Source organism: Nicotiana sylvestris, chromosome 9 (assembly GCF_000393655.2).
Source record: "Nicotiana sylvestris chromosome 9, ASM39365v2, whole genome shotgun sequence".
NCBI lineage: Eukaryota > Viridiplantae > Streptophyta > Magnoliopsida > Solanales > Solanaceae > Nicotiana > Nicotiana sylvestris.
Window position 1 is genome coordinate 98,280,317 of NC_091065.1, and position 24,356 is coordinate 98,304,672.

Consider the following 24,356-nt stretch of genomic DNA (forward strand, 5'->3'; position numbering starts at 1 on the left):
CCCGGCCATGTTACAATTGTGACTTTACAAGTAAACAATCAAGGCTCAAATAAGGACTTGCATACAACATTGCAATTAGGTTGAAAACTTTTGAAGGTAAGTAGAGAGGACAGAAATTTATGAAAAAAAAGATTTGAATGGTTTCCCGAGAAGAGATGAAAGCAAATAAGGGGAGGGGGTCCTAGGTTTACGATTAATATGGATCACTTCAATGCAATACCCAGCAATCACTCCTCAAAAAGAGGGGTCGCACGTGATATTAGCGCATCGGTCATCATCTCCATATCTACCCTTCCCACCCCGTTAAGGTATTAAAGCGCGGAATAGTATCGTTACTTATTGCATGCTATTACCCGTCCCAATTCTATCAGTCCTGGAGGCATATGGGACTACTAATCCTAAAGGGGAGGGAGCTGGGGATTTTGCAGTTTTTTAAAAAGGATAAAATTTTAAAGCGACATTCAAAACATATACAGCAAGTATTGGGAAAGCAAGTAAGCAGATATGGATCAAATAAACCTCCTTAAATCAGAGAAAATCATATAGTTTAGCATGTCTTACACGTACTAATTAGGTCTGATTAAACTTAAACATTAAGGCAGGCTGATTTATCACATATTTTCAGATAAGAAGTCTGAATTAGGCATGCCTGCTGGTTGTAATTATCAAAGACTGATGCAATTATAGTTTTTACCCTACAGCTTGCATGGGTGTTAAACGGAACCTATAGGCACGATATCTATTAGTTTCAGAAATAAAGAAGTAAACTGATTGCAGAAAAAAGAATTGTCAATTACAGGGACATAAGATCTGTAGGCGTTAAACATTATTGCTACTGATTTTAGGCTTATAAGCAAGTTGACGATTCAGGTTTGGTTGATAGCTCCTATAGGCATGCTTTCTAGGCGTTACTGATTTTAAGCGTTGTTATTGTCATGCAGAAATCCTATAGGCAGGTCATCTATATGCAGTTAGTTATTTAAATCTTATAAACAGGTTTGCCTAATGACAGATGCATATGCAAAATGCAGGAAGTCCTATAGGCATATTACCTATATGATATGCAGAATTTCAAAAACGACTTATAGATATGGTATCTATATGAAGTGCAGAAAAACCTATGAACATGGTATCTATACTTCTGAAGTGCAGAATTTCAGAAGTATAGGAATTCCCTATGAACATGGTATCTACATGAGATGCAGAATTTCAGAAGTATAGGAATTCCCTATAAACATGGTATCTACATGAGATGCAGAATTTCAGAAGTATAGTAATTCCCTATGAACATGGTATCTACCCCTTTGCATGCAGGACTGACCCTCCCTTTTCACTAACACCCCAGCAGTTTATTACAAGATATTACAGACCAGAATGAATAAGAAAAAGATAAAAATATATCAGAAATTAAAGATTCCAACCAAGGAGAGCCTAATTCAGACCCCAGGTCTGAAATATGAAATAAACCAATTTCCAAAGATCAGATTTCCAAAGCCTTTCTCTTATTTGGGATGTGTCAAAGTTCCAAGGAGCTTCAAGAACTCCAGGCAATGCTTACAACCCCAAATGTCATTGCAGAATCAGATTATAGTGTAGTGTGGAGGGGCCAGCCCTCAAATGTCCAAGCTCAGAGGGAACTCAAAGTCCCAAGGCAAGGCTCATAGGTGGGGCAGAATTTAGAGGCTAGGAGTAAGTGCAAGTGAAATAGAGGGGAATTAGGGGAAGTCCAGGGTAAACTGGTGGTCATACCCAACAATAAGGAGTGTTGGCACACCCCAACCAGTCTACTAGGCCACATTTTGGGAGTTAAGATCCATTGAGGATCAGGTTCAGACCTGAGCAGCAATTTGGATACTGCCAGGCCATAAACCTTAACTCAAACACATATAAGGGAGTAGGGGTATGGGGAATTCACAACAAACAGCAGATGCAAAGAGAGAGTAGCATATTCAATACAGAACATGAACAGGAAAGTAGCCAAGAGTGTAGCAATTGTAAAGTAAACACATAGGGGTGATGCTGGAATCAAAATTAGGACATACCAGTTTCAGGGAAACAAATAAGTGAAAGCAGAAGTCTTGTAAGCCAAATTGCAAGCAAGCAATACAAAAGATCTCAAAAGAGAGTAGAGAATTGAAAGAGTATTGTAATTGAGAGTGTGTGTGTAAGAGTATGCAATTCAAAGTGTGTTCAAGTGCAGAAGGGTAGTCCCCTTTTATAGTGCAGAAAACAAGTAAGAAAAGGTAAGGAAATAATTTGCAATCAATCATATAAAGTCTCCCTTTGGTTAAGGGATTCTGATTTCGAACAGGCATAACATAATTAAGGAAAGCATTTGATTAAAACCTTTTCCAAAGTAACATAATAAGGGTAAATACACAGGGTTTATTTAAGGCAAAAATCCAATGGTATATGGTTTGTGAAAAATAAGGAAAGGGAATCAATCAAACAGCCAGTAAAATCAAAGTTGCAAGCTTGGTTTGAATGAACCAAGTCAGAAAAGGGGTAAAGAAAGGTTCAATTAGGGAAAATCAGTAACAATCAAGTAAACACCATTAAAGGAATTCGGAATCAATTAGTAGTTGGCAAAACCTTTTGAAAGAAGAGTTCTCATATATAAAGCACACAAATATATGAATCAAGAAGAGGCTGTCAAATTATTTAGAAGAGAGTTTAATCGAAGAGAAGTTCAGAATCATAAGTAAAAAGATACAGGTTCAATTTGTAGACTCATAGTGAGTATGAGAGTTCAGGGTCCCAAAGTGGAGCCTTAACTCGGACACAAAAATCAAAATCGTCAAAGGAAACCCCCAAATCCTAGGGTTTCAAAATTGAATCAGACATGGAAGTGAGAAAGCAAGTCATTTGTTTCAGAGTCTCAACAAAACAGATATGATAGCATGTTTGAATGACAAAGGAAGAAAAATCATGAAGAACATATTTGAGAAAACTCGGAAGCTAAACAAGTTCAGAAGAAGGAGATAATACAAACGTGAACACAAGTAGATGAAGCATGTAAGAACATGAACAGAGTCCAGTAAACAAGATCAAATAACTTAACGGTAAACACACATAGTAAAAGAGTAAAGAAAACTAAGCAGGGATTAACAGGAGTAACATGCATAGCAGAAAAGAAAAGGTAGAAGACATTACATGCGTAATAAAGAGTAATCACACCATCAGGGTATGGACAAACACACATAAAGTAAAGAAGAAGAAAAATCAGAAAGATTTTTCCCAAAAAATCCTTTCAGAAACCCTAAAATCGAAGAGAAACGATTTTGAAAAGAAACTTTGGGGAAAACACTTTAGATGGCAAGAAAAGCATAGATACAGTATAGATCTAAGCAAATAACGGTGAAAGGACCTTGAATAGCTTAGGGTTTTGAAGAAACCCTAGAAATGAGAAAGACTTGGAAACAGGTCCGATCTTGAGTCGGAGAGGTCAAGAATCAGGCTCCTAAGTCTTGAATATGTCGGAGCATGGCCGGAGAAGCCATGAAATCAAAGGTCTGAGAAGATCGGAGAGGGAATCGTCGAGGTCAGGCCTCGAAGCTTCGAACAACCCTGGCTTACTGGTGAAGATAGGTGAGTACCAACTATCCATGGCCTGAGAAGCCATGGATTCCGGTGACCGGTGGTTGAGAAGGGGGTAGGAGGAGGCTAGGGTTTCGGAGAGTTTTTTAGAGGATTTGAGAGGGTTTGGGATTCAAAGGCGGCAAGCCAGGTGAGAATGAGGGATTAGGGTAGTCACCTGTGTTTAATGATGGTAGGGCGAATAGTGGTCGTTGATCCGAATGATCAACGGCCTAGATTTAAGAAGGTAGATGGGAAACCGGGTTGGGTCGTTTGAGTTGGGTTAGAGGTTGGGTCAAAAGGAATTGGGCTGGTCCGAATTTGAGTTTGAAATTGGGTCAATTTTAGGCTAAAATCGAAATGTAATGGGGCTACAATTGAAACGAACTGAGGCCAAAATTTAAATAGCCAGTTTTCCCTTTTTATTTTATAAAAATAGTAAAAAATGATTTTGAAAGCAAATTAAAAGCACTGGATCCGTTAATAGTATATAAATATTAATTTAAAAATATTGGAACCAGTTTCATAATTATAAAATGCTATTAAATCTTAAAGCAGGCTAAAATTGCAATTATATGCAATTTAGCTTTTAAAATACCAAATTAATTTGTAAAAATATATGAAAAGTAACCTACCTATATTTTGGTATAAATATGAGAATAAAATAAGTTATTCACCAAAGTGATAATTTTGGGAATAATTATTGAGCAATAAATCAATTTAACAATCTTTTAAAAAATTGGAAAAATACTAAAATACTTGGGCATACTTATATATGTATGTATATGATATTTGAAAGTATTTGCATGTAAAAGAAATACATAGGGAAAAATTGGGTATCAACAGTTGTGGTTCCTCCTGTTTGTTTTTCATGTTTGCATCCCTATCTCTAAAGTGATTTTTTGCTCGATCACTCAAGAACTCTCGAAGATGACCTTCGTTGAATAAACGAGCTACCTCCTCCCTTAATTGTATGTAGTCCTCGGTTCTGTGACCATGGGTTCCATGGTACTTGCACATTTGATTCGGATTCCTTTGAGCTAGATCAATTTGCAGGGGTCTGGGCCATCTACTATCCTTGATCCGTCCAATGGCTAACACAATACCTGAAGCATCGATGCTGAAGTTGTATTTCGATAACCGTGGTGCTTCCTTAGGCTCGACGTGTTTATCTAAGCCATTATTACTCATGGGCCGTCGAGAATTTTGACCTCGATCATTTTAAACGGGATTACGTCCTGGTCCATTGTTCCTTCGATATGCGCTATATGGTTGGTATCGATCTTTGTTCGATCGGGGCTCTCTGTCGATGTCCCTTTGAATCCTACCTTCGAACCTGTTTGGGGAAGCAAAACTGGATGGAGCTCCCAACTGATGATCATCGACCCGGATCTTCAATTGGTACCGATTATGCACATCGGCCCAGGTCACCACTGGATATTTAATTAAATTCTGCTTTAGTTGACGTGAAACTATCAAACTTCGCTCGTTCAAAGCCTGAATAAAGACTTGGACAACCCAATCATCCGTAATCGGGGGTAGGTCCATGTGTTCCATCTGAAATCGAGATACGAACTCCCTTAGCATTTCATTGTCCTTCTGTCTCACTTTGAAGAGGTCTGACTTTCTGGTCCCGACCTTTATTGCTCCGGTGTGTGCCTTTATGAACGAATCAGCAAGCATGACAAAAGAATCGATGAAATTGGGCGGCAAATTGTGGTACCATATCATTTCCCTCTTTGATAAAGTTTCTCCAAATTGTTTCAACAAAACAAATTCAATCTCATCATCTTCTAAGTCATTTCCCTTTATTCCGCATGTGTACGAAGTGATATGTTCATTAGGACGGTGGTCCCGTTGTACTTGGGGATGTCTGGCATATGGAACTTCTTAGGAATGGTCTTCGGAGCCGTGCTTTGAGGAAAATGCTTCTGCACAAACTTCTTCGAATCCAAACCCTTTAGGATCGAGGGTGCCCCCGGTATTTGGTCAACTCGTGAGTTGTATGTTTCTACCTTTTTGTCATTAGCATTGATTTTCTTTTCACCTGATTCTATCCGTTTAGTGAGCTCCTCGAGCATTTTCATGATGGCGGGATCAGTTCCCGATCCATTATTGTTCAATTTTTCCTGCATGGGTTCGACTCTATGAGCAACTTCCTGTGATATATCGAGTTCAATTCTACTTGGGGCTCGATTCTGATTTTGGAGTTGCTCTATCGCGGCCTGTTGAGTTTGTAGCATGTCAAATATCATTCGAAGGCTAATTTTGCCTTCTTCACCATTTTATGTATTTCGATCGGCTACTCGGGCATCCTTTTGGACGCTATTTTCAGGGTCAGCGCCTAAATCTCCACGAATGGTGACATGAGAATTGACATCAACCGGATCCACGGCATGTGGTGTGTCGGGATTGATTGGAGGTACTCCGTTTCCCGGGGCGACTACATGCTCGTTTTCGCCATGAAAACCAAGGCCGATGTCAGTGTGAGTGGGTACTTCTTGAGAGTTTGACATGTTGATGCCTGAAATAAAAAATACTCACAAGAACAAGCGTAAAATAGTGTGTGTTATGAAGATTAAAATATTAAGCAATCACTATTATCCTTAGCCCCACGGGGGGCGCCAAACTATTTACCCTAAAAAGCGAGTAACAATTAAACGTGTAATGTGGTTTTAAGGATACATATTTCATTTAATGCCAATTGATTAATTTAGAGATAACTGGTGAAATTTACAAGAATATAAAACAAACCAATGTTTGGACAGTATCCTCGAGCTGATGAACCCTCGAGAGTAGTAAAGCAAGAACAGTTAAAGAACAATAAATTGATGAACAATAGAGAAATATTATATTGCTTTGATCTGTATGAATGTAAGGGGTTTACAAATTATGGGGACCTCTCTTTATATACTAGAAGAATCTTAATTGTGGTACAATTTTAATTACGGAAGTAAATCCCATAATTGATACAAATAACCACCCTTGATTTGATCTGCTCCGAGATTTCAGACGTGATCTACCGGTTATGGATATCTCACATTTCCGTTATTGCATTTCACTCGAAACCGGTCATACTTAGTCTCGATTGCTGCTGGCCTCAATCTCGACGGACACTTCGATCTTTAGACTCAATGCCTTGTCTTCGAGCTCGGGTCTGATTCATTACGAGGTTACTCCCGATGCAGCTCCTTTGTTTCGATCAATAGGCCCGATTTTGACCTTATACACGATTTTTGGGAGGTTTAGTTAGAAGCAAATTCTATTTTGCTGATAAAGATAAATTCTATTTTGCCTCTCACGTCCCTCCTAGAGAGTGAGCTCACTTTTTATGCTAGCTCGGCCACTAAGGTGTATTTTAATTCACTAAAAGTTTATATAGGCGTCATAGGACACCTGTATTTTTAAGGGGTGCAACTGACACTTTGGTACAATAATTATGCATTATCCCTAAAAAAAAATGTTTATCTAGTAGCTGACATGACATAGATGGGGGCAAAATCCAACGTCTTTTTTTGGTTAAAAGATACAGTGGAGAAGAAGTAAACATGACATACTCAAATTAAGCTTGAACAGTGTTAATTAAGTTGACATTTGCTGCTAAATATATACTTGGTTAATGTACAACCATTCTATTATCCGCACAAGTAAAAAGGAAACGGCAATCTTATCCGCACAGCCCAATTTATCACACAAAAGAAAAATCATCAGAAACTGAAGCAACTCTCTAAGAAGATGACGATGATATTAAAGCAATGGCTTCTTTCACAGAATCCTTCCCCTCACTTACCCAAAGCTGGTCCTCTCAGATGCATTTTTTTGACGACCCTCGAGTCTGGGCAGCTCAGTAAAAAACATATCAAGAAAGCTTCAAAATGCATTCACATTGATTTCAAGGTGACTTAATTTTCAATTTTAGGATTTTGGGTTTACTTATTTCAAGCTTTTAATTCGTGGGTCTATTGCAAAATTGCTTCTTTTGTTAGTTTCGATTGTTAAGCAATGCTTTGGTCTTGGCCTTTGGGGGAATGTTGAAAGTCTGGTTTTTACAATTACAGTTGATTTGATGAAACTTTCTACTGGAGGAAGTGAAGAATTCACTTCATATTTGACATATTTTAGAGAAACTTCTCAATTTTGACTAAATCCGTGTAGGATATGTTTAAAAAAGAAGAAAGGCCTTGATCTATGATTTGTTATTAAAAAAAGATAGAAAGAGAAACGTAGAAAAGATTTCATTGTGTTCAAAGCATATGTAGAAGTTTAATCATGCTACTTTGCGATGCAAAAATGCTTCGATACCATTGAAAGAACGGTTTTCTTGTGTGAATTATTCACTGAGGAGACTACAACAGATTGATTGTAGTTAATGTTAAAGTGTTTAATATCTCAAAGAAATATCACAACTTTTGTCTTTTGGATTGTTAATATCACAACTTCTGTTACGTGATGGAAGTATTGTTTCCAAATTTAGTTTGTGAAGATTCATATTCACTGGAAATAAAGCTAAAATGTCAAAGGTTTTTATAGGATACTCTCTTTTAAAAGGCTTATCCATATGTCTTGGCACTACCTAAATTCCACTGCAAAATCATGAAATCTGGGGAAGACATGCCGTAGACTGACATTCTGACTTTTCATTTTACTACAATTTCTCTAAACCATTCATTAGCTATGTGCATTTTCCTTCGCTTGCTCTGTTCTATTTTTATTATGTTTGAGTCGATAAAAACTCATGTAATTCTAGTGGAAAATGCAAGGTATTCAATCAGTAATTATAGCAAAATGCTACTAGCTGAGTAAATTTATTAGCTTCCTTTTCTTATTCAATTTCAATTGTTATACACATGCAGGAAATTTTGCAGTTCAGATACCCTGCAACAACACTAATAGTGACTAATGCATTGATGATGACTTCACCTTTAGAAGCCTTGGCTCAAACATGTGAAGCTGATACTTCTTCTGTCTTCAATATGCCATTATTGCTGCTTGTTGCCCTCGTTGGGGCCACAGTGGGAGGTAAGATACTTTAAGTTTGTCGCTGCCATTGTTTTATTGCATTTTTTGGGGCTTTCAACTTTGAAAGGACAGAAAGTCATTGTGGTTAGATGTAACTCTAAATCATAGACCCCAAGTTAACCATAGAGCATGAACATAAACTGCACATCAAAATTAGCTCCCATATTATGCAGAAACTACTCTTATTAATCGAGGCATTTGAGAAATTGCACAAGCAAGCAACATACATGAGATCATAAGACCAGTTGCGTCTCTCTCGCATTCCTGTACTTCTTCACAAAGATTAAGTTTATTACATGCACATTGAGACAGAATATGAATTCAATGAAAAGAAGTTAAAGGCTTTTTGATGCATTAAGTACATTGAGGCCTGTGCAGGATCCAGGATTAACGAGGCCACTTCATTCGACAGTTCCTCCTCAGAACACTTGATGAAAATATTATTTAATGCATGGGGTTTACAACTGCAATCAGAATTCCCTATGTCTGGTCGTGGCAATGGCCAATAACAGGAGTATTACAGATTCCATAAGCTATAAGAATGACTTTTAAAACATTTAATCGCTCGGCCAAAAATAATTACAGCCGCTAGCTAAATATATAAAAATATAAACTGATTATATGTAAAGTATGTAGATTATATGTATATTGTACATTAATGAGGCGGATGTGGAAGTGAGGGTTGGTACACAAGTCATCCCTAAGAGAGAAACCTTCTAAGTATTTTGGTTGATAATCCAGGGAGATGGATGATGATGTCACACATCGTATTGGAGTAGGATGGATGAAATGGAGGCTCACATGCAGTGTCTTATGTGATAAGAATGTGTCACTAATACTTAAAGGTAAGTTTTATCGTGTGTATGTTAGACCAACTATGTTGTATGGGACAGAATGTTGGCTAGTCAAGAACTCACGTGTTCAGAAGATGTCAGTAACGGAAATGAGGATGCTTAGATGGATGTGTAGGCATACTAGGAGAGATAAGATTAGGAATGAAGATATACAGGGTATGGTGAGAGTGGCCACCGTGATGGACAAGACACGAGAAGCGAGACTGAGATGGTTCGGGCATGTAAAGAGGACCAAGTGAGGGGATGTGAGAGGTTGGCAGTGATGGGTCTAAGAAGAATTAGAGATAGACCAAGGAAGAATTAGGGAGAAGCGATTAGGTTGGACATGACATATTTTCAGCTCACCGAAGATATGATCCTAGATAGGATACCATGAAGGTTGAGTATTAGGGTAGAAGGTTAGTAGGTAGTCGAGCGATTCCTCTCTTTTTTGTGGGAGAGCATGTATCTAGTTTAGATCACCTTATTTGCTCCCTATTCTCCTTGTCAATATTATTATTATTATTGTTTTATTACAATCTTATTCTTCAATTATATTAGTACTGTTGTTTCCTTTACTTTAATTATCTTTACTATTTTGTTGTCAATACTTTTCTTTTCTTTAGTATTTTCATCATAACGTTTTTACTATTGTATATCTCAAACCTGTTTTGAAAATGCTTTTCTTGAGCCGAGGGTATATAAAAAATAGCCACTGTATCACACACAAGGTAGAGGTAAGGTCTGCATACACTCTACCCTCCTCAGAACCCGACCCTACCCTCCCCAGAACCCGACCCTACCCTCCCCAGATCCCGACCCTACCCTTCTCAGACCCCGTTGTTCTTGTTGTTGTTATTATATAAAAAATATACATTTGTCATTTATTATTTTGGGGGGACGGCTATACTATGTGGATTTCCCAATATGGCCTATACAAAAACTATGCCTCAATCCCAAACCTATTGAGGTTGGCATATGGATCCTCAATATCCATTCTGCTCCATTTGTGCCCGTTGCACTTTGTAGTCCATACTTACTAAGTTGTCTTTGGGACAATTTAAGAACTTATCCAAAAAAATGTCTATTCAAAAAGGTGCTTTAAGCAGGCTCAGAGAAAATTGTGGAAATGGCGTGGTTTGTGCTCAGTGTCTAAGGAATTCCTCTTTCTTTTCTTTTTTTCCATTTTTGTTTGGCAGGAAGTACGGAAATTTGAAATGGTTGTTTGTTGAATCAGTTGTTTGTAGAAAAAACTTTCAACTTTGAGTCGGTTCTAACTTCTGAGTATAACAGCATAATGTGTTTATGTGAAACGAAGGAGTCGATGTAGGGATTAATGAGATCTAATACTCAAAATGTCTTCACTACAATAAACCTATCTAATCTAGTCTTCTTTCTCATCTCTCTTAACTGTGTGTTGATCCTCTCAATGTTGGATCATTGCCTTTCTTGGTTTAATTTTTTTTCCCCACCTTTTGACCACAACGACGTGTGTGTACACATTTTTAATTGTACTTTCAGGACTAGTTGCACGTCAGAGAAAAGCGGAACTGCAGCGGTTGAATGAGCAGCTCCGCCAGATCAATGCGGCGCTAAGAAGGCAAGCTAAAATAGAGTCCTATGCACCTAGCTTAAGTTATGCTCCTGTTGGTGCCAAGATTGCAGAAAGTGAAGTGATTGTTGATCCAAGAAAGGAGGAATTAATATATCACTTGAAAAATGGAAAGAATTTTCTGAGAAATCAAGCCCCAGAAAAGGCATTTGTGGAGTTTAAAACAGCCCTTGAGCTTGCACAGAATGTAAATGATCCTATAGAGGAGAAGAAGGCAGCAAGAGGATTAGGTATGTGAGATCTCCTTGTTCAGTTTAGCGTTATATTTCCTTGGATGGAACTTTGCTAGGTAACAAAGGACTTGTAAAAGTTATGTTCAATAGGTATTGTTTCTACATTCACCATCTTCCTTATTGTCATTTATTCTTAAATTCTTGGTGTCACAGGGTCATCAGTCATGTTGCTTTTTTGGCTTATTTTCTTTTTAATCTGCTAAAGAAAATGTAAAATACTGCTAGAAGTTAGATTAAAGATTCAGTAAATCGTGGTCCTTGAAGCTAGATAGCCTACAAAGAAACTTTATTCAGACATACAAACTGCTACTGTTTCTCTCTTGTATATGCGTGTCACAATGTAATGACCCTCAAAGCTTTATCTCTTTCTCAGGGGCATCATTACAAAGGCAGGGCAAGTACAAGGAAGCCATTGAATACCACTCTATGGTTCTTGATATCTCATCAAGAAATGGAGAGGATTCCGGGAGCACGGAAGCTTATGGAGCAATAGCTGATTGTTATACCGAGCTTGGAGATATGGAACGGGCTGCAAAATACTATGACCAATATATTGCTAGGCTACAGAGTGATTAAACCATCTACAGGAAAGACTTCTCGCGGAAATTTCTTCATGTTTGATGCATTTAGAGTAGGATCTTTAGAGGTTAGGTTTTTTCTCTTGGTATATTTAAATCTTGCATACATTATTCACCGGTTTCTTCTGTTCTATTTTTTTGTCTGTTCTCGTTTTGGTATGCCGAGGGTCTCAACACACCTGAAGTTATCGCTGATAACTTTTATTCAGAATTTTGTCAGCTCAATTTGCATGTGAAAATCGGAACGAGGCAATCAAATGATCTTTATAAAAGTGATAAAAAGTAGCATGTTTGCCTTCTGGAATGGGGAACAGAGGATATTACAGTTCCTTTTGATTGTTTATAGCAGTAAATTAACAGATCACTACACTATGGCAATGCTTAAAGAACTGACAAGCCTCTCATTAAACAAGATGATATAACAAATATAAGGCGTGGTTGGTAAATTCTTATCTGATTGGAGAATTGTGCAAAAATTAAAGGTCAACATGCGTATATTCCTGATTCATGCCAGAGTTTGTGCGTACAACTTCCTTCTCAACCAATTCGAATACAAGGAATTTAAAGAGCCAAAGATTTCCTGAAATCCCACATGTTTGCAGTTCCAATTTCGCAATTCATTTTCTTTTTCCTTCTTAATCTCTCCCCCGATGAGGTTGCCCTAGGAACACGCAATAGCAGCTTCATCAACTCGGTGATAAACTATAGAAACAGCGAGCAAAATGGTCCCTAAAACATTCCACCAAATAGTGATTGTCCTTGAATTTCATTTTCATTATTAAAGTGTTCAGCAGTAATGTTAGATGGACTCGGCCAAACTCTTTCAGATACACTAGAACAGCTGGTACCAGAGAGTGATATTCATCTTCCCCAGTAAAACAATAAAACATAATGATTGGATTCCAGCAAGTATAAATATTTGCGTGGTAGGTCTCGCGCTGTTACAAATCGCCATATTGTTCTTGTCCAGATAATGTAGTGAGATTCATTTTGACTTCAAATGAAACATGAACAAATATAACAGATTCATAGAGAACGCACAAGTGAAAGAAAGGTACAAAAAGATAAGATTCAAGAAATGGTCTAGTCTGCAACATGCTATAGCATGTCTGCGCATGGACAAAGGCCAGCTAATCCAGCATGTAGTCCCACGGACCAAAATATCATTATATACAACCAACATGCATGCAGCTGATCTAGCTGTAAGCCGCATCCTTGAAACTTCTACACAAAATAGCGCCTTAATAGTATGCTTTAAACATTAACTATTAACATGCTTTGTATTGCATATTGTACATACACTGCAAAATCTGCACTACAACCCTAACCAGATACAAAAACATCACTTTGACCGAGTTCGATCGTAACAGTTTCTCGGACAACCCAAGACCAGAAAATTACCAAAAATTTCTGGGAGAAGATCACCATCTCAGGCCAGCCTTCTTGATCTGGATCCTACAGGTAGCATAATACTCATTCACTAATGGTAGCAAATCTTAACACAACATACATGAGCTCGAGCACATGGAATATTGTGCTGATAACAGCTCATGGAAGATTGGGGATGCATGTCAAGGCACTAATTCATGAAAAGTAGATGGAGGGAATACACAAGGTCTAAAGGCTCATCCCGTGCCGAAATTTATCAACCAAACCTTCATCATTTTTTCATCTTAACAAAAAATCGGGTAAGTTTCTTTTAGGGATGTCAAATTTACCAACCAAAAGTATAATCGGCCAAAGTTGAGCTTGTGGGGCACATAGTATGTTCATTGACAAAGTCTTTTAAGCACAACCTATAAAAAGGGTCAAATTGACAGTTAAAAACTATCAAGATTAGAAGAAAATATTGCATTATCATTTGTTAGAATTCACTCTCCATTATTATTTTTATTTTTTGATAAAGTACAGTTCACTCTCCATTTACACACAATTTCTATCTATTTGGTGTATATTTCCTCTCTACAATTTCACTCAGTTTCTCTTATTTATTGAAAAACAAAGGTCCACTCACTTTCTATCTATGGAAAGAAAAGAAAGTTTGATCTTTCTTTCTCCCCTTTAACCTAAAGAAGAAAACTATTTTTTATTGGGTTGCCGTGTATTTTTCTCTCGAACAATTTCACCAATGTTTTTACTTGGTGAAGAGAATTTTCAAAAACAATACATTAACCTAGAATCTTTCCTAAAATATAAATTATTTAAATGGTAGAGTTGCGTGCAAGATGGCTCGAACACCACCTCTATGAACAAGTTAGATAAAAATACATACAAATCAATTATGTAACTTTAAACCACTTATTAATGTTTGGCTTTAAGCCAATCGTTTGGATTTGGGCTTGCCGTTTATATTTATATTGATTAAATAATTATTAGCTATACAATGATACAATTGTGTTGTTTGTATGTAACCATATATTGTTAAGAACAGAAAAAGTTTGATATAAATCATATAATATAGGATAAATTGTTTGATAACCATTTTAAAATTTGAAAACTAAAAATATCGAACCAAAATCATATGCCTGAACTACCAACTTCCATTAAGAAGCCATACCACTAGAAATTCCTTTTTCTTGTTTCCTTTGGATGCAACAATTAGATGGGCATAATTTTGATAAGAATTGCAGATAGAGATAATAGCTTGTATTCTTTCTGAAAATTTAGGAAATTACTGCTAAAACCGCTCAACTAGAAAAATTTCACAACTGAAAATAGGAGGAAACTATGGCTTGCAAATTCCAACCATAAAAACTAGGGGATGAAGCATATGTTTTGCAATATTACTTACTGCTTGGACGTTTCATATTTCGGCAGAAGTTGCTACCGCAATGGCAGCTAAATGCTTTTACTGGATGTTCAAGGTCATCAAAATCAATACCATAATCCTGCCAGAGCCAAATCCAAAGTTTATCAAGCAGATAAACGGCTAAATAGCAAAGCATTTATTTGTATAGAGGCATGGTCCCTTTTGGTACCATGCGAGCGCTTATCCACAAGAAACTAGACATGTTGAAATGGCGAGACACTAATACTTGTTAATCGTTCATGTCATGGTGTAGTACTTTGACATCGCCACTCTCTGGAGCAACATCTTTCTGTGTTGCTGACTTGGTTTCAATTGGAAATTTTAAACACAATGGTATGACTTTTTTTTCCCTCAAGGATGTCAGCACTAATTCATCTAATTATGCTTGTTACTTGCCTTATTCAAGACATAGTTTACTGTTATTAACTATCAAACAAATAATATAGAAAGATAACACTTGGAATTAATCCTCAAAATCAAGGGCCTAATTTTGATTTTACTCCCTTAACCATCAACATGGGTAACCATAATTTTCCAGTTAAGAGGAGAGGTCCACTATGCTTAACTAATTATAATTAAAATAACCTAAAAACACAAACATCACTTTGTCATTATCAGGATATGTCACATCATTACAAGCTCTAAAGTATTTAGATTAAAAGAAAGTAATCGAAGTTGAGAAGCGCCTATCCATCTTTTCTTCGAAAAGCAAAATATGAGGAATGACTTGATAAAAAACAAAAACAAAATATGAGCAAGAGGTCCATTAATTTTCTTTCACTTGTTTTAAGGATGGAACGCAGGGTTTTGGGCATAGTTATGGAAAACTCATCCAGTAGTTTCTGTCTCAAGCCCTATCAAGCTACTCTTTTTTATTTTTCCCGGTGTTTGGTATACAAGCTACATCAGCACAACTGACTAAAGTTTATTACGCATATTAGCTGAAAACAGGACCTGCTCCCAATCCCAAGTCAGGAGGGCAACCCGATGTAGATGTACTGAGTGTATACTCATCAGAAAACATGCAAAAGTTGGTCCAAAGCAAGCCAAACCACTGTACTTATACCAGTATTTCAAAAGCAACAAAACAAGCACACCACAATACAATGACTATGAGCATGTGATGACATCAAGCCTACTCACCCATGTGAGCTCCTCCATCGCTTTAATCTTTCTTGTAGTGAAAAACGCAAGCTACAACAAGCAATAACATCGACTTAATCAACAAAGCTGTCATTGTCAAGGACTAGCAATAGCAATCTTGAGGATGAAAAGGAGTTAAAGATTCAGTGAGCATAAGATTCATTACATGATAGTAGCGGTGATCAGGGGTCTCTATTTCAACTGGAATTTCAACCAAATTTGAATCGAAGCATCTGAGCCAGAACAACAATGAACAAAGTAAATGCATCAACACAGGTTTCCCACATCTATGAATGATTAAATATCAAACAGATACAAAATGCATGGTCCTCTCCACCTTTTGGATATTCTGACAAGACAAAAAGATTCAAATTGCTAGGCACATGGTCTCTCTGGTCTACCACAGGCAGAGCAGTAAAAGGAGCTAGAAGTGAGAAGGAAGAAATGAATCACGAAGTGAGCCAAATCCATTTAGAAAAAAGGGTGTGAATGTTTAATGGGAAGGATATTGAACAGTTGACATTCAATAAGGGGCTTTGCTTGACTTACACCATGAATCATCGAATTTTTTTTTTTTTTTTAAAAAAAACATGAATTTGAAAAGTAAGGAAAATAATGCAGAAGTTCAAAGAAGCACTGAATCTATCGAAGTCAATTAGGAGACTTACTTGAGGGCAAGTGAACAAAATTTTTAACCTAAAAGTCAATCAGATTGTTGTTATTGTTTTTAATGAAAGTCAATCCGACTATACAAAACTGATACCCCAAAGATAGTTAGGGTAGGGTGGGGAAAGAAATACAGAAAAAAGATTATAACTTGTGATCTATCTTTGCAAACTTACCTGTGATTGATGAACCTGGCAACATTCCCATAGAATGTAGCATCCAAACAAAGAGCTTCCTCATCCTTTAAGACACCCTCTGAACCCCAGTCAGCATCCAGCAGGACTGGATAAGAATGTTCCTCCCCGTTGGGGCTCTGTGAAACACGATCAAAGAGTTCGGAGTTGGTCAGAATTTCTCCAACATATTCGCAGACAAAAGCACCTAGAGGAAGGTCTTCTAGGGTACGCAAGCCCCATCCTTTCCCTTCAGAAGTCATGAAGACCTGAATAAGAGCAACAAATCACAGACCAAGTTAATTGTGGAAACCAATTATGGTTTTGGAAGGAGCTTTGTGAAGCTCAAAGGACGAGCATAATAGCAGTAAAATGTAGGGCATTAGTTATTCCCACGTCATGAACATGATCAAAGACAACTGCAACATTCTATACATTCATACCTGTAACTTATGGCTTATACCTCGCTGTACTACACGGTTGCCACATTGTTTATTACAGCCACATTTCCACCAACACTCTTTGATGAAGTTCCTCATCAAATGACCTTTACAAGCTTCTATAATGTCCTCATTTTTTGATCTTTCCAATGGGCACTCTTTGCAAAAGAAGTGGCAGTGTTTCTTGGGGTCACGATTCATGGAAATACATTCTTTAAGAAACTCTTCTTTAACAAGTCCTTCCTTTGTGTACGCAAAATCACCACCGGTTACGTGTGCACAAGCACAAGGTGTGGATAATGATAAACAATCACCAGAGCAAGTTGAACAGCTATTATCATCTCCAATACGAGCCAGAGAAAAGTTAACATATGCATTCTGGAAAACCACATTGTAAGCTATGTAGTGAAATGATGGTGGACGCTTGCTATTAACTTCATTCACCAAAGAAATTATAACATTTTCTTGCCCCTTGGTTATATCAATAACATCAACAGACCCTACATCACGCGGAGCCGATTCACATGGAACCACCTCAAGTGGATTAGTTCCTTCAAGACCATTCTGATCGGTCTCTGGAGCAATACTACAGTTGGCCATTGATGCTGCATGATCAGCTTCATTGCTGTCTTCACCAATATAAGGAGCAAGATAGGGCATCTCTGGTTCAGCTTCCCTAGCACCAAGATCAGAATTCTGGAACCCACTTAAGGAATCAACATAGCCTATTTCACCTGGAGTTGATTCACATGGAGCCTCCGTACTCCGTGAATTAGTCTGCACAAGACCATTCTGATCAGTTTCTGGAATACTACCACAGTTGTCCATTGATGCTATATGACCAGCTTCAGTGCTGTCTTCACTAATAGGAGGAGGAGAGAATCGGGGTATCTCTGGTTCAGCATCCCCAGCGTCAATTTCAAAATTCATAGATCCATTTGAGGAATTAACAGTCATGCTTCTCGAGCCAAAATCATTTTCTGCAGCAACATCTGTGGTTGCTTGCAATTCATGACTGTGCTGAGTTCCCAGTTCCAAAAAACACTCACACATGTCTTTCATCAGCTTCATCACAGAAAAGTTAGGGTCCAGGATTTTGTATGATTTAAGACATTTAGACTCCACCATTTTCAGAACAGATTCTAGATTCGGCATATGGAAGTTTGATCTACAAAGAGCTGGGTCACAGTTTATAGAGACTTTCACCTCTCCAAATGGTGAGGAGGCAATATCTACGTCAGTACACCTATCCTGGACTTCTACCAGCTCACGTTGGGTGGCCACTCCATTTGATGAAGTCGCGATTTCCTTACCTGCATCTTCTCCGCCTCTCAGTTCTATCGCTAAGGGTTCAGAAGTTTCTGGACGTCTCCTTGAGGCGTTACCACTTGAAGTATCTTCCTTGTTTGATGGTTCTAAGGAATAAATAAAAGACATTTAGAAGCTGTGTAGATGTTTCCAGGAAACTTTCTGATGAGAACATCACAACCCAATGAAGATAATAATATACAGATAGGCATAATACATCGGAACCCCTTTGGACTTGGCACTTTTTATTCAATGCACACCTGAACTAGTTTTAGTCCCAATTACCCCACTCAACTTGGCAGTTAGCTAGCCTTCGCCCCTTGGGTAACCTCAGTCCAAGGAGGTGTGATACACTCGCTACGACATGGATATTTATTATCCACATGGCATTTTTTAATAATAAAATATATATTTTTATTAGATCCTTGTGGTCCGGCCCTTCCCCGGATCCCGCGCATAGCGGGAGCTTAGTGCACCATGCTGCCAAAATATATATTTTTATTTTTTTAAAATCAATTTTTCAGCCAAATTTATAAAAAAAAATGTTTGGAATTTCATTATTTGGCTTTTTATTATTATTTAGCAAAAACATAATGAGGTTTCACCCAAGTATTTTTTACATATTTGACCCCCCCACCCCCCTCCAAAAAAAAAAAAAAGAAATACGCAATTAAAACTAATCGCATCCAAAGATGAAATACTAAAAGTACACACTTGAAATCTATTATTTTGGCTAAAAACATTATATTTGTCTAACAAAAACAATGTGAGTTCCGGCAATTTTTTCTACAGATTTCGTGGGAAAGAGAAAGAAGAAAAAATACCCAGTTGGGATACACAGTCGTTGTATCTAAATAAGAAATAAAAGGAAATTTCACAGCTTGAGCTCCATTATTTTAGCTAAAACTTTTTTATTTGATTAGAAATAATGGAGCTCTAGCCAAGTCTTTTTATTTTTTATTTTAAAAGTTGATGCAAAAATAAAAATTACACTTTTAGAACAAATATCTTGCATCTAAAGAAGAAATAAAATTAAATACATACTTGGCGCCATTATTTTGGCAAAAACTTTTATCTGGCTAAAAATAATTGGTTTTAGTCATGTCTTTTTTTTACATATTTGGCTTGAAAAAGAAGAAATACACAATAAAATAAATAGCCATTACACCAAAAAAAAGAAATTAAAAATTACAAATTTGAGGTAAAATATGTTTGGTATATTAAGAAGAAATAAGAAAAAATACACAGTTACAGCATTGCATTAACCATTGTATTCAACTATGTGGCAATTAGCAGTTAAAAATACTCCACTTGAAAGCTGAATTTTTTATTTCTCATCACTCTCACACGCCTAAAAGAGTGTGTATCCACTCTATTAGCCATGTTAGAAATTGGGGGGAGAAAGCTATCAAACTGCCAAGTTTGGTGTGTGTGTGTATGGTTTTTTTTTTTTTTTTTTTTTTGGGGGGGGGGGGGGGGGGGTTGGTAATTTCGGGATTTGTTCAGGTGTGCACTAAATAAGAAGTGTCAAGTTCAGGGGGTCTCAATATATTATGTCTATACAAATCCATTAAGATGTCAAAAAATTAAATTTGTAACCTCCATAGTTCCATAAGACCAGAGTTTTCTAAATATAATTTTCTATTGGCCAAAGAAATGGAAAACTATGTAAACCAACCTAGCAATGTCTCGATTTCTAACTCTTGTAATGTGTCTATTGGCCAAGGAAAATTCAATAACCACGAAGAGTTAATTAGTGACACAGTAAATACCAACATTTGGCTATCCAAGATAAGTATATACCTGGGTGAATAACAGCAATAGGAACCTCAAACTGTGGCATATCATCAGTATATGGTTCATCCTTGGGCTTGATCAAAGCAAGGGATCCCAACATCTTCTGTTTAGGGGACAGTTCACCACTGGGTTCTGTCTTTGGCTCTTTGAGTTTTGATGCATGGGAAGCTCTAGCAGCAACCAACCTATCCCCCCTGGACATGATTTGAGGTGTTTGAGTTTCCTCCCGTTGGGGCCTTTTAAGAGAAGTCCCACCACTGGAATTGTTAGCGGAAGGTGAAGCTTGACCTTCTTGATATCTTAAGCGCAATCTCTTTAGTGGTCTTTCAGGCTCCTCATGCCCTGCTTCTTCCTCTAAAACTTCCTCTCGCCGCACAAGCGGCTAAGGGACCAATATAAGATACATAGAAAATGAGGAAGACAAAATCTTAGATCCTATAAAAATTACATGAATAATTTAAATTAAACACAGGCAGACAATCCACCTGGCTTACTTCAGTATTCTCAGACTTCTTCTGTTCTGCTGCCTGCAATAGGATGTCAATCAAGAAAATTCAGACTCCATTTAGCACATTTAATGTTTTGATAAGGAAAGAAGAAAAAATAAACTCTGACTTGAACAGAAATGTGAGAGAAAGAAAATCAAATAAAGAAAGACAGATAGATTGAACCTCTGCTTCCTCCTTCTCAAATATAGCATCTGCAAGTGCTCTATAATTCTCCTCTTCGATAAGCTCCCAATTTTTGTCATATAGTTTTAGAAGGCTCTTCAAGACTGGCTTCACCTTTCCGTTAGAGATGCCAATACTTTTCATAGCGTCATATGCCTTCTTAACTCTTGGATTGGGCGGCATTCTTTTGTGGATTTAAAAGCAACCTTCAAATTACTCAGTGAGCCTACATAAACCAGAGAACATATGAGCAGAATCAGAGGCAGAATTATTATTTTTATGAGGACCAGAGACAGACTTCATTATTATAATGGCTTCCAATGATATCTAGATTAGGCTGTTGCATGATCTAATAAATGGTCAATACTTTTTGAAGCTGCATTTCATTTTCTTTTCCTTGTATAAATATTAGGGAAACTTACACAAATGTCCCAAATAAATCTCAAACTTACCAATCTCTAGCCATTAATGATAGACTTACCAAAACTAGCCAACAAAAATTGAAAAACCAAATAATAGGGTTCTTTCTATCAAAGAATCACATGCAAAAATCACCTTCCATAATTTTAAGCGTGATTAGCAACATTAGATACAAGACGAAAAGGAAATTTCATGGACGGGGTAGCAAATAAGGTGATGAAATACAAAAATCTATACACTACTTCAAAAATCTACACAAAAAAGGAACTTTTTCAATGGGTATAGTTGAAATTCATTGAAAATATAAAGATAAGTCAATATACAAAATTTGAGGAAGATTGGATGTGATTTGGACTGGTTTTGTATCAAAATTCGTAATTAAATCGAGTTCAAAAAAGTCTTCTGCGACACATGTATCACGCATGTATCTTACACACAAGTATACATGGATATACATGTGATACACAATTGACACAAATATGATACATATGTGATACACAAATGATACACAGTGTGATACACATATCATTTTTTTTCATGTTCAGCTTTTACTTCGAATTTTCAATTCAAACCACCTCAAAACTTCACCAAATCATCCCAAAACTGAGATTCAAGCTCCTTAAGTTGTGCCAATCTATTCTAATAACACCCACTCAAAACAAAGCAAAAATTTAATATTTTTTTGCTACAAATAACTAATTGGCTAATTTGGCTAATATTAAAAATATTGTATCAATTGGCCAATTTTTGTAATGAGCTACTTATAAATGGACATAGCTGGTAATTTCCCTTAGGGGTGTCAAATGGGCGGGTTGGGCCGATTTTGGGCGGGTCAAAAACGGGTTGAGTCAATGATTAGGCGGGTCAAATAACCCACCCAAAAGTTACTTGGACTAAGATAGGTTGGGTCAAGGTGGGCTAAAATTTGGGTCATAGCCCAACCCGCCCAACTCTTATCAAACTTTACTTAATATGTGTTATTTTCTTATGAATTGTATAATTACTAAATAAGACTTTTTTTCTTTTGTTATGGTCATATATAATATATCAAACAAAAAAAAAATTATTTCAAAGATATTTTGGTAAAGTTACTCATGGATTAATTTGGGCTAAAAATCAACCAACTTTAAATGGGTTGAGATGTGTTGCGTCAAGATGGGCTGAGATCAATAAATGGACGGGTCATTCCTTGAGCGGGTCAATGACCAGCCCAACCTTGGGCGAGTTGGGCGGGTCATTTGGGCTGGGGCCAAGATTGACAGCACTAATAAATATCTTTGTTTTGGGGATAGAGACTACTTTTCATACACACAAACCCCCAACTTTACCTTGGAGAATCAAGGAGAAAAATTTAAGGGAGGCGCATAAAGAAACATGACTAAGGGCAAGGCATAATCAAAATGGAGGCATCAATTTATTTGATAACCGAGAAATACTCGAGGTCAGCTTGTGCGCGGTTCAAATCTAGATGATAATCGGTATGCCCCTCTATCTTTCTCCACTTAAATACCATGCTTTTATCATGGCAGCTCGTGATGTGCGCCTAAAATGGATGTAGCAATTCTCAAACATAAGTGACCGAAATATTGCATCACTTGATGATAGAGTCGAGGCGCAAATTAAGTTATTGTGGACAAGATCTGTCTACTGGTGAGCTTAAACACATGGAGATTTATTGCTTTACCTCCCACCCGAGAGTATCTCTCTGTTGTGAGCACGTGTTCAGAAGCTTTACCTTATAAGAGTATATTTGTGTATCTAAGACTAGCAAAAAAAAATTGTTTTATATCCTAACGTGATGTGCAATCAGTTCAACTAACTATAGAGTATAAAGCTATATTGCAAACCGACCATCACAACAAAATAAAGGGTAACCAAGCATAAAATTACTCGAAAGTGTAAAAGTTTATAACCATTGAGGATCAGAATAGCAGAACCTATTATTGTTTGCTTCTAAGATTGAAGTCGACTATCAAATTCAGTTAAAATTTATTACTAATGGTAAAATTCTTGGACCTTCTTGGTCTTAAATTTGTCAAATCAACAATGATGACCTTTGACTTAGAATTTGTGAATGTGTTGGAGCTAAACTATTACTGAAACCAAAGCAAGAAAAGAAAATTTATAGCACTAGTAACATTATTAACAAAGTTTCTACACAGATTAAAAAGTGCTTAGTGAATAGCCCCTCGTATGGGCATAGAATTTAGGATACTAATTTGTAATAATAGTGAAATAAAAATTTGAAAGCACAGGTAGAAAGTTAGTTTGGCAGAGAAAAATTACATCAAAATTCGACAATCAAATGTTGAATGAACTTGAATTATTCAAAATTGCTAAATACTAGTAAAGATAAATAAGTGTGCCAGCAATTAACTTTAAAAAACAAGCCTGAACCGAAACTCGATAACCTATAAAGGTAACGTAGCTTTACCTCCCAACCAGAAATTGGACAATGCAATGATCAATAAACCCAAGGAACTTCTATCTCTATCTCAAAAAAAAAAAAAAAAACTTAGTATTTACACTAGGATTAGATTATTTAACTCTATATCACTATGAGTGTATAAAACCGTACTGGTACCCTAATGTTTACACCAAATAAGTTATTTCAGCGGAGAGAAATTGAAAGAAAAAGTAGTATAGAAAAAAGACGGTGAAATGTAGAAACTGTAAAGCACGGAAAGACAACTTACGAGCATGCAGCTGACGGAGTCGGAGAGTCTGAAGAATGGGACCGTCGTTACCTGAGATTGAGACTGAAAGAGAGAAGAAAGAAATAGGCAAAAAGGGCCTGAGGGCGTGTTAGCACGTGGCTGAATATTAGCGCGTATATAGGGAAACTGAAAGACGCAGGTAATCAATTGCTATTACCTAGAGTGAGGGCGAGTTGTATCACATTATACATAAAATAATTTGCTCTTATCTACAACTTTATTAATAGTAATTATTAATAATTATGTTACCATAAATATCACATTACGGTGGATGTTTATTTTTCTTCCATGATCTTCATTTCAAATGTTTAATGACATATTCCATGACATATTTTCTTCACTTTTTATGCATATATAAAGG

General features: G+C 36.9%; 2 protein-coding genes across 6 annotated transcripts; one reads left to right on the forward strand and one right to left on the reverse strand.

Annotated features, from left to right (window-relative positions):
- Positions 1-7,126: 7,126 nt before the first annotated feature.
- Positions 7,127-12,150, forward strand: LOC104225102 (protein FLUORESCENT IN BLUE LIGHT, chloroplastic-like). The gene is made up of 4 exons (XM_009776868.2): positions 7,127-7,473; positions 8,430-8,595; positions 10,950-11,270; positions 11,647-12,150. Exons 1-4 carry the CDS (start codon positions 7,312-7,314, stop codon positions 11,847-11,849), a joined length of 852 nt encoding a protein of 283 aa, XP_009775170.1. The 5' UTR covers positions 7,127-7,311; the 3' UTR covers positions 11,850-12,150.
- Positions 12,151-12,252: 102 nt separating this feature from the next.
- LOC104225103 (probable inactive histone-lysine N-methyltransferase SUVR2) lies at positions 12,253-24,115 on the reverse strand. 5 transcript variants are annotated; one of them, XM_070155760.1, is made up of 10 exons: positions 23,975-24,115; positions 20,859-21,084; positions 20,673-20,714; positions 20,194-20,569; positions 17,086-18,497; positions 16,646-16,911; positions 15,970-16,036; positions 15,804-15,854; positions 14,643-14,739; positions 12,253-12,512 (listed from the first exon to the last, which is right to left on the reverse strand). In XM_070155760.1, exons 2-10 carry the CDS (start codon positions 21,039-21,041, stop codon positions 12,487-12,489), a joined length of 2,520 nt encoding a protein of 839 aa, XP_070011861.1. In that variant the 5' UTR covers positions 21,042-21,084; positions 23,975-24,115; the 3' UTR covers positions 12,253-12,486. The 5 variants fall into 5 exon arrangements, with proteins under 5 accessions (XP_070011861.1, XP_009775174.1, XP_009775172.1 ...); XM_009776872.2 differs by lacking the exon at positions 12,253-12,512 and adding an exon at positions 12,855-13,306 and having other exon boundaries at positions 20,682-20,714; XM_009776870.2 differs by lacking the exon at positions 12,253-12,512 and adding an exon at positions 12,855-13,306 and having other exon boundaries at positions 23,975-24,114.
- Positions 24,116-24,356: the final 241 nt, after the last annotated feature.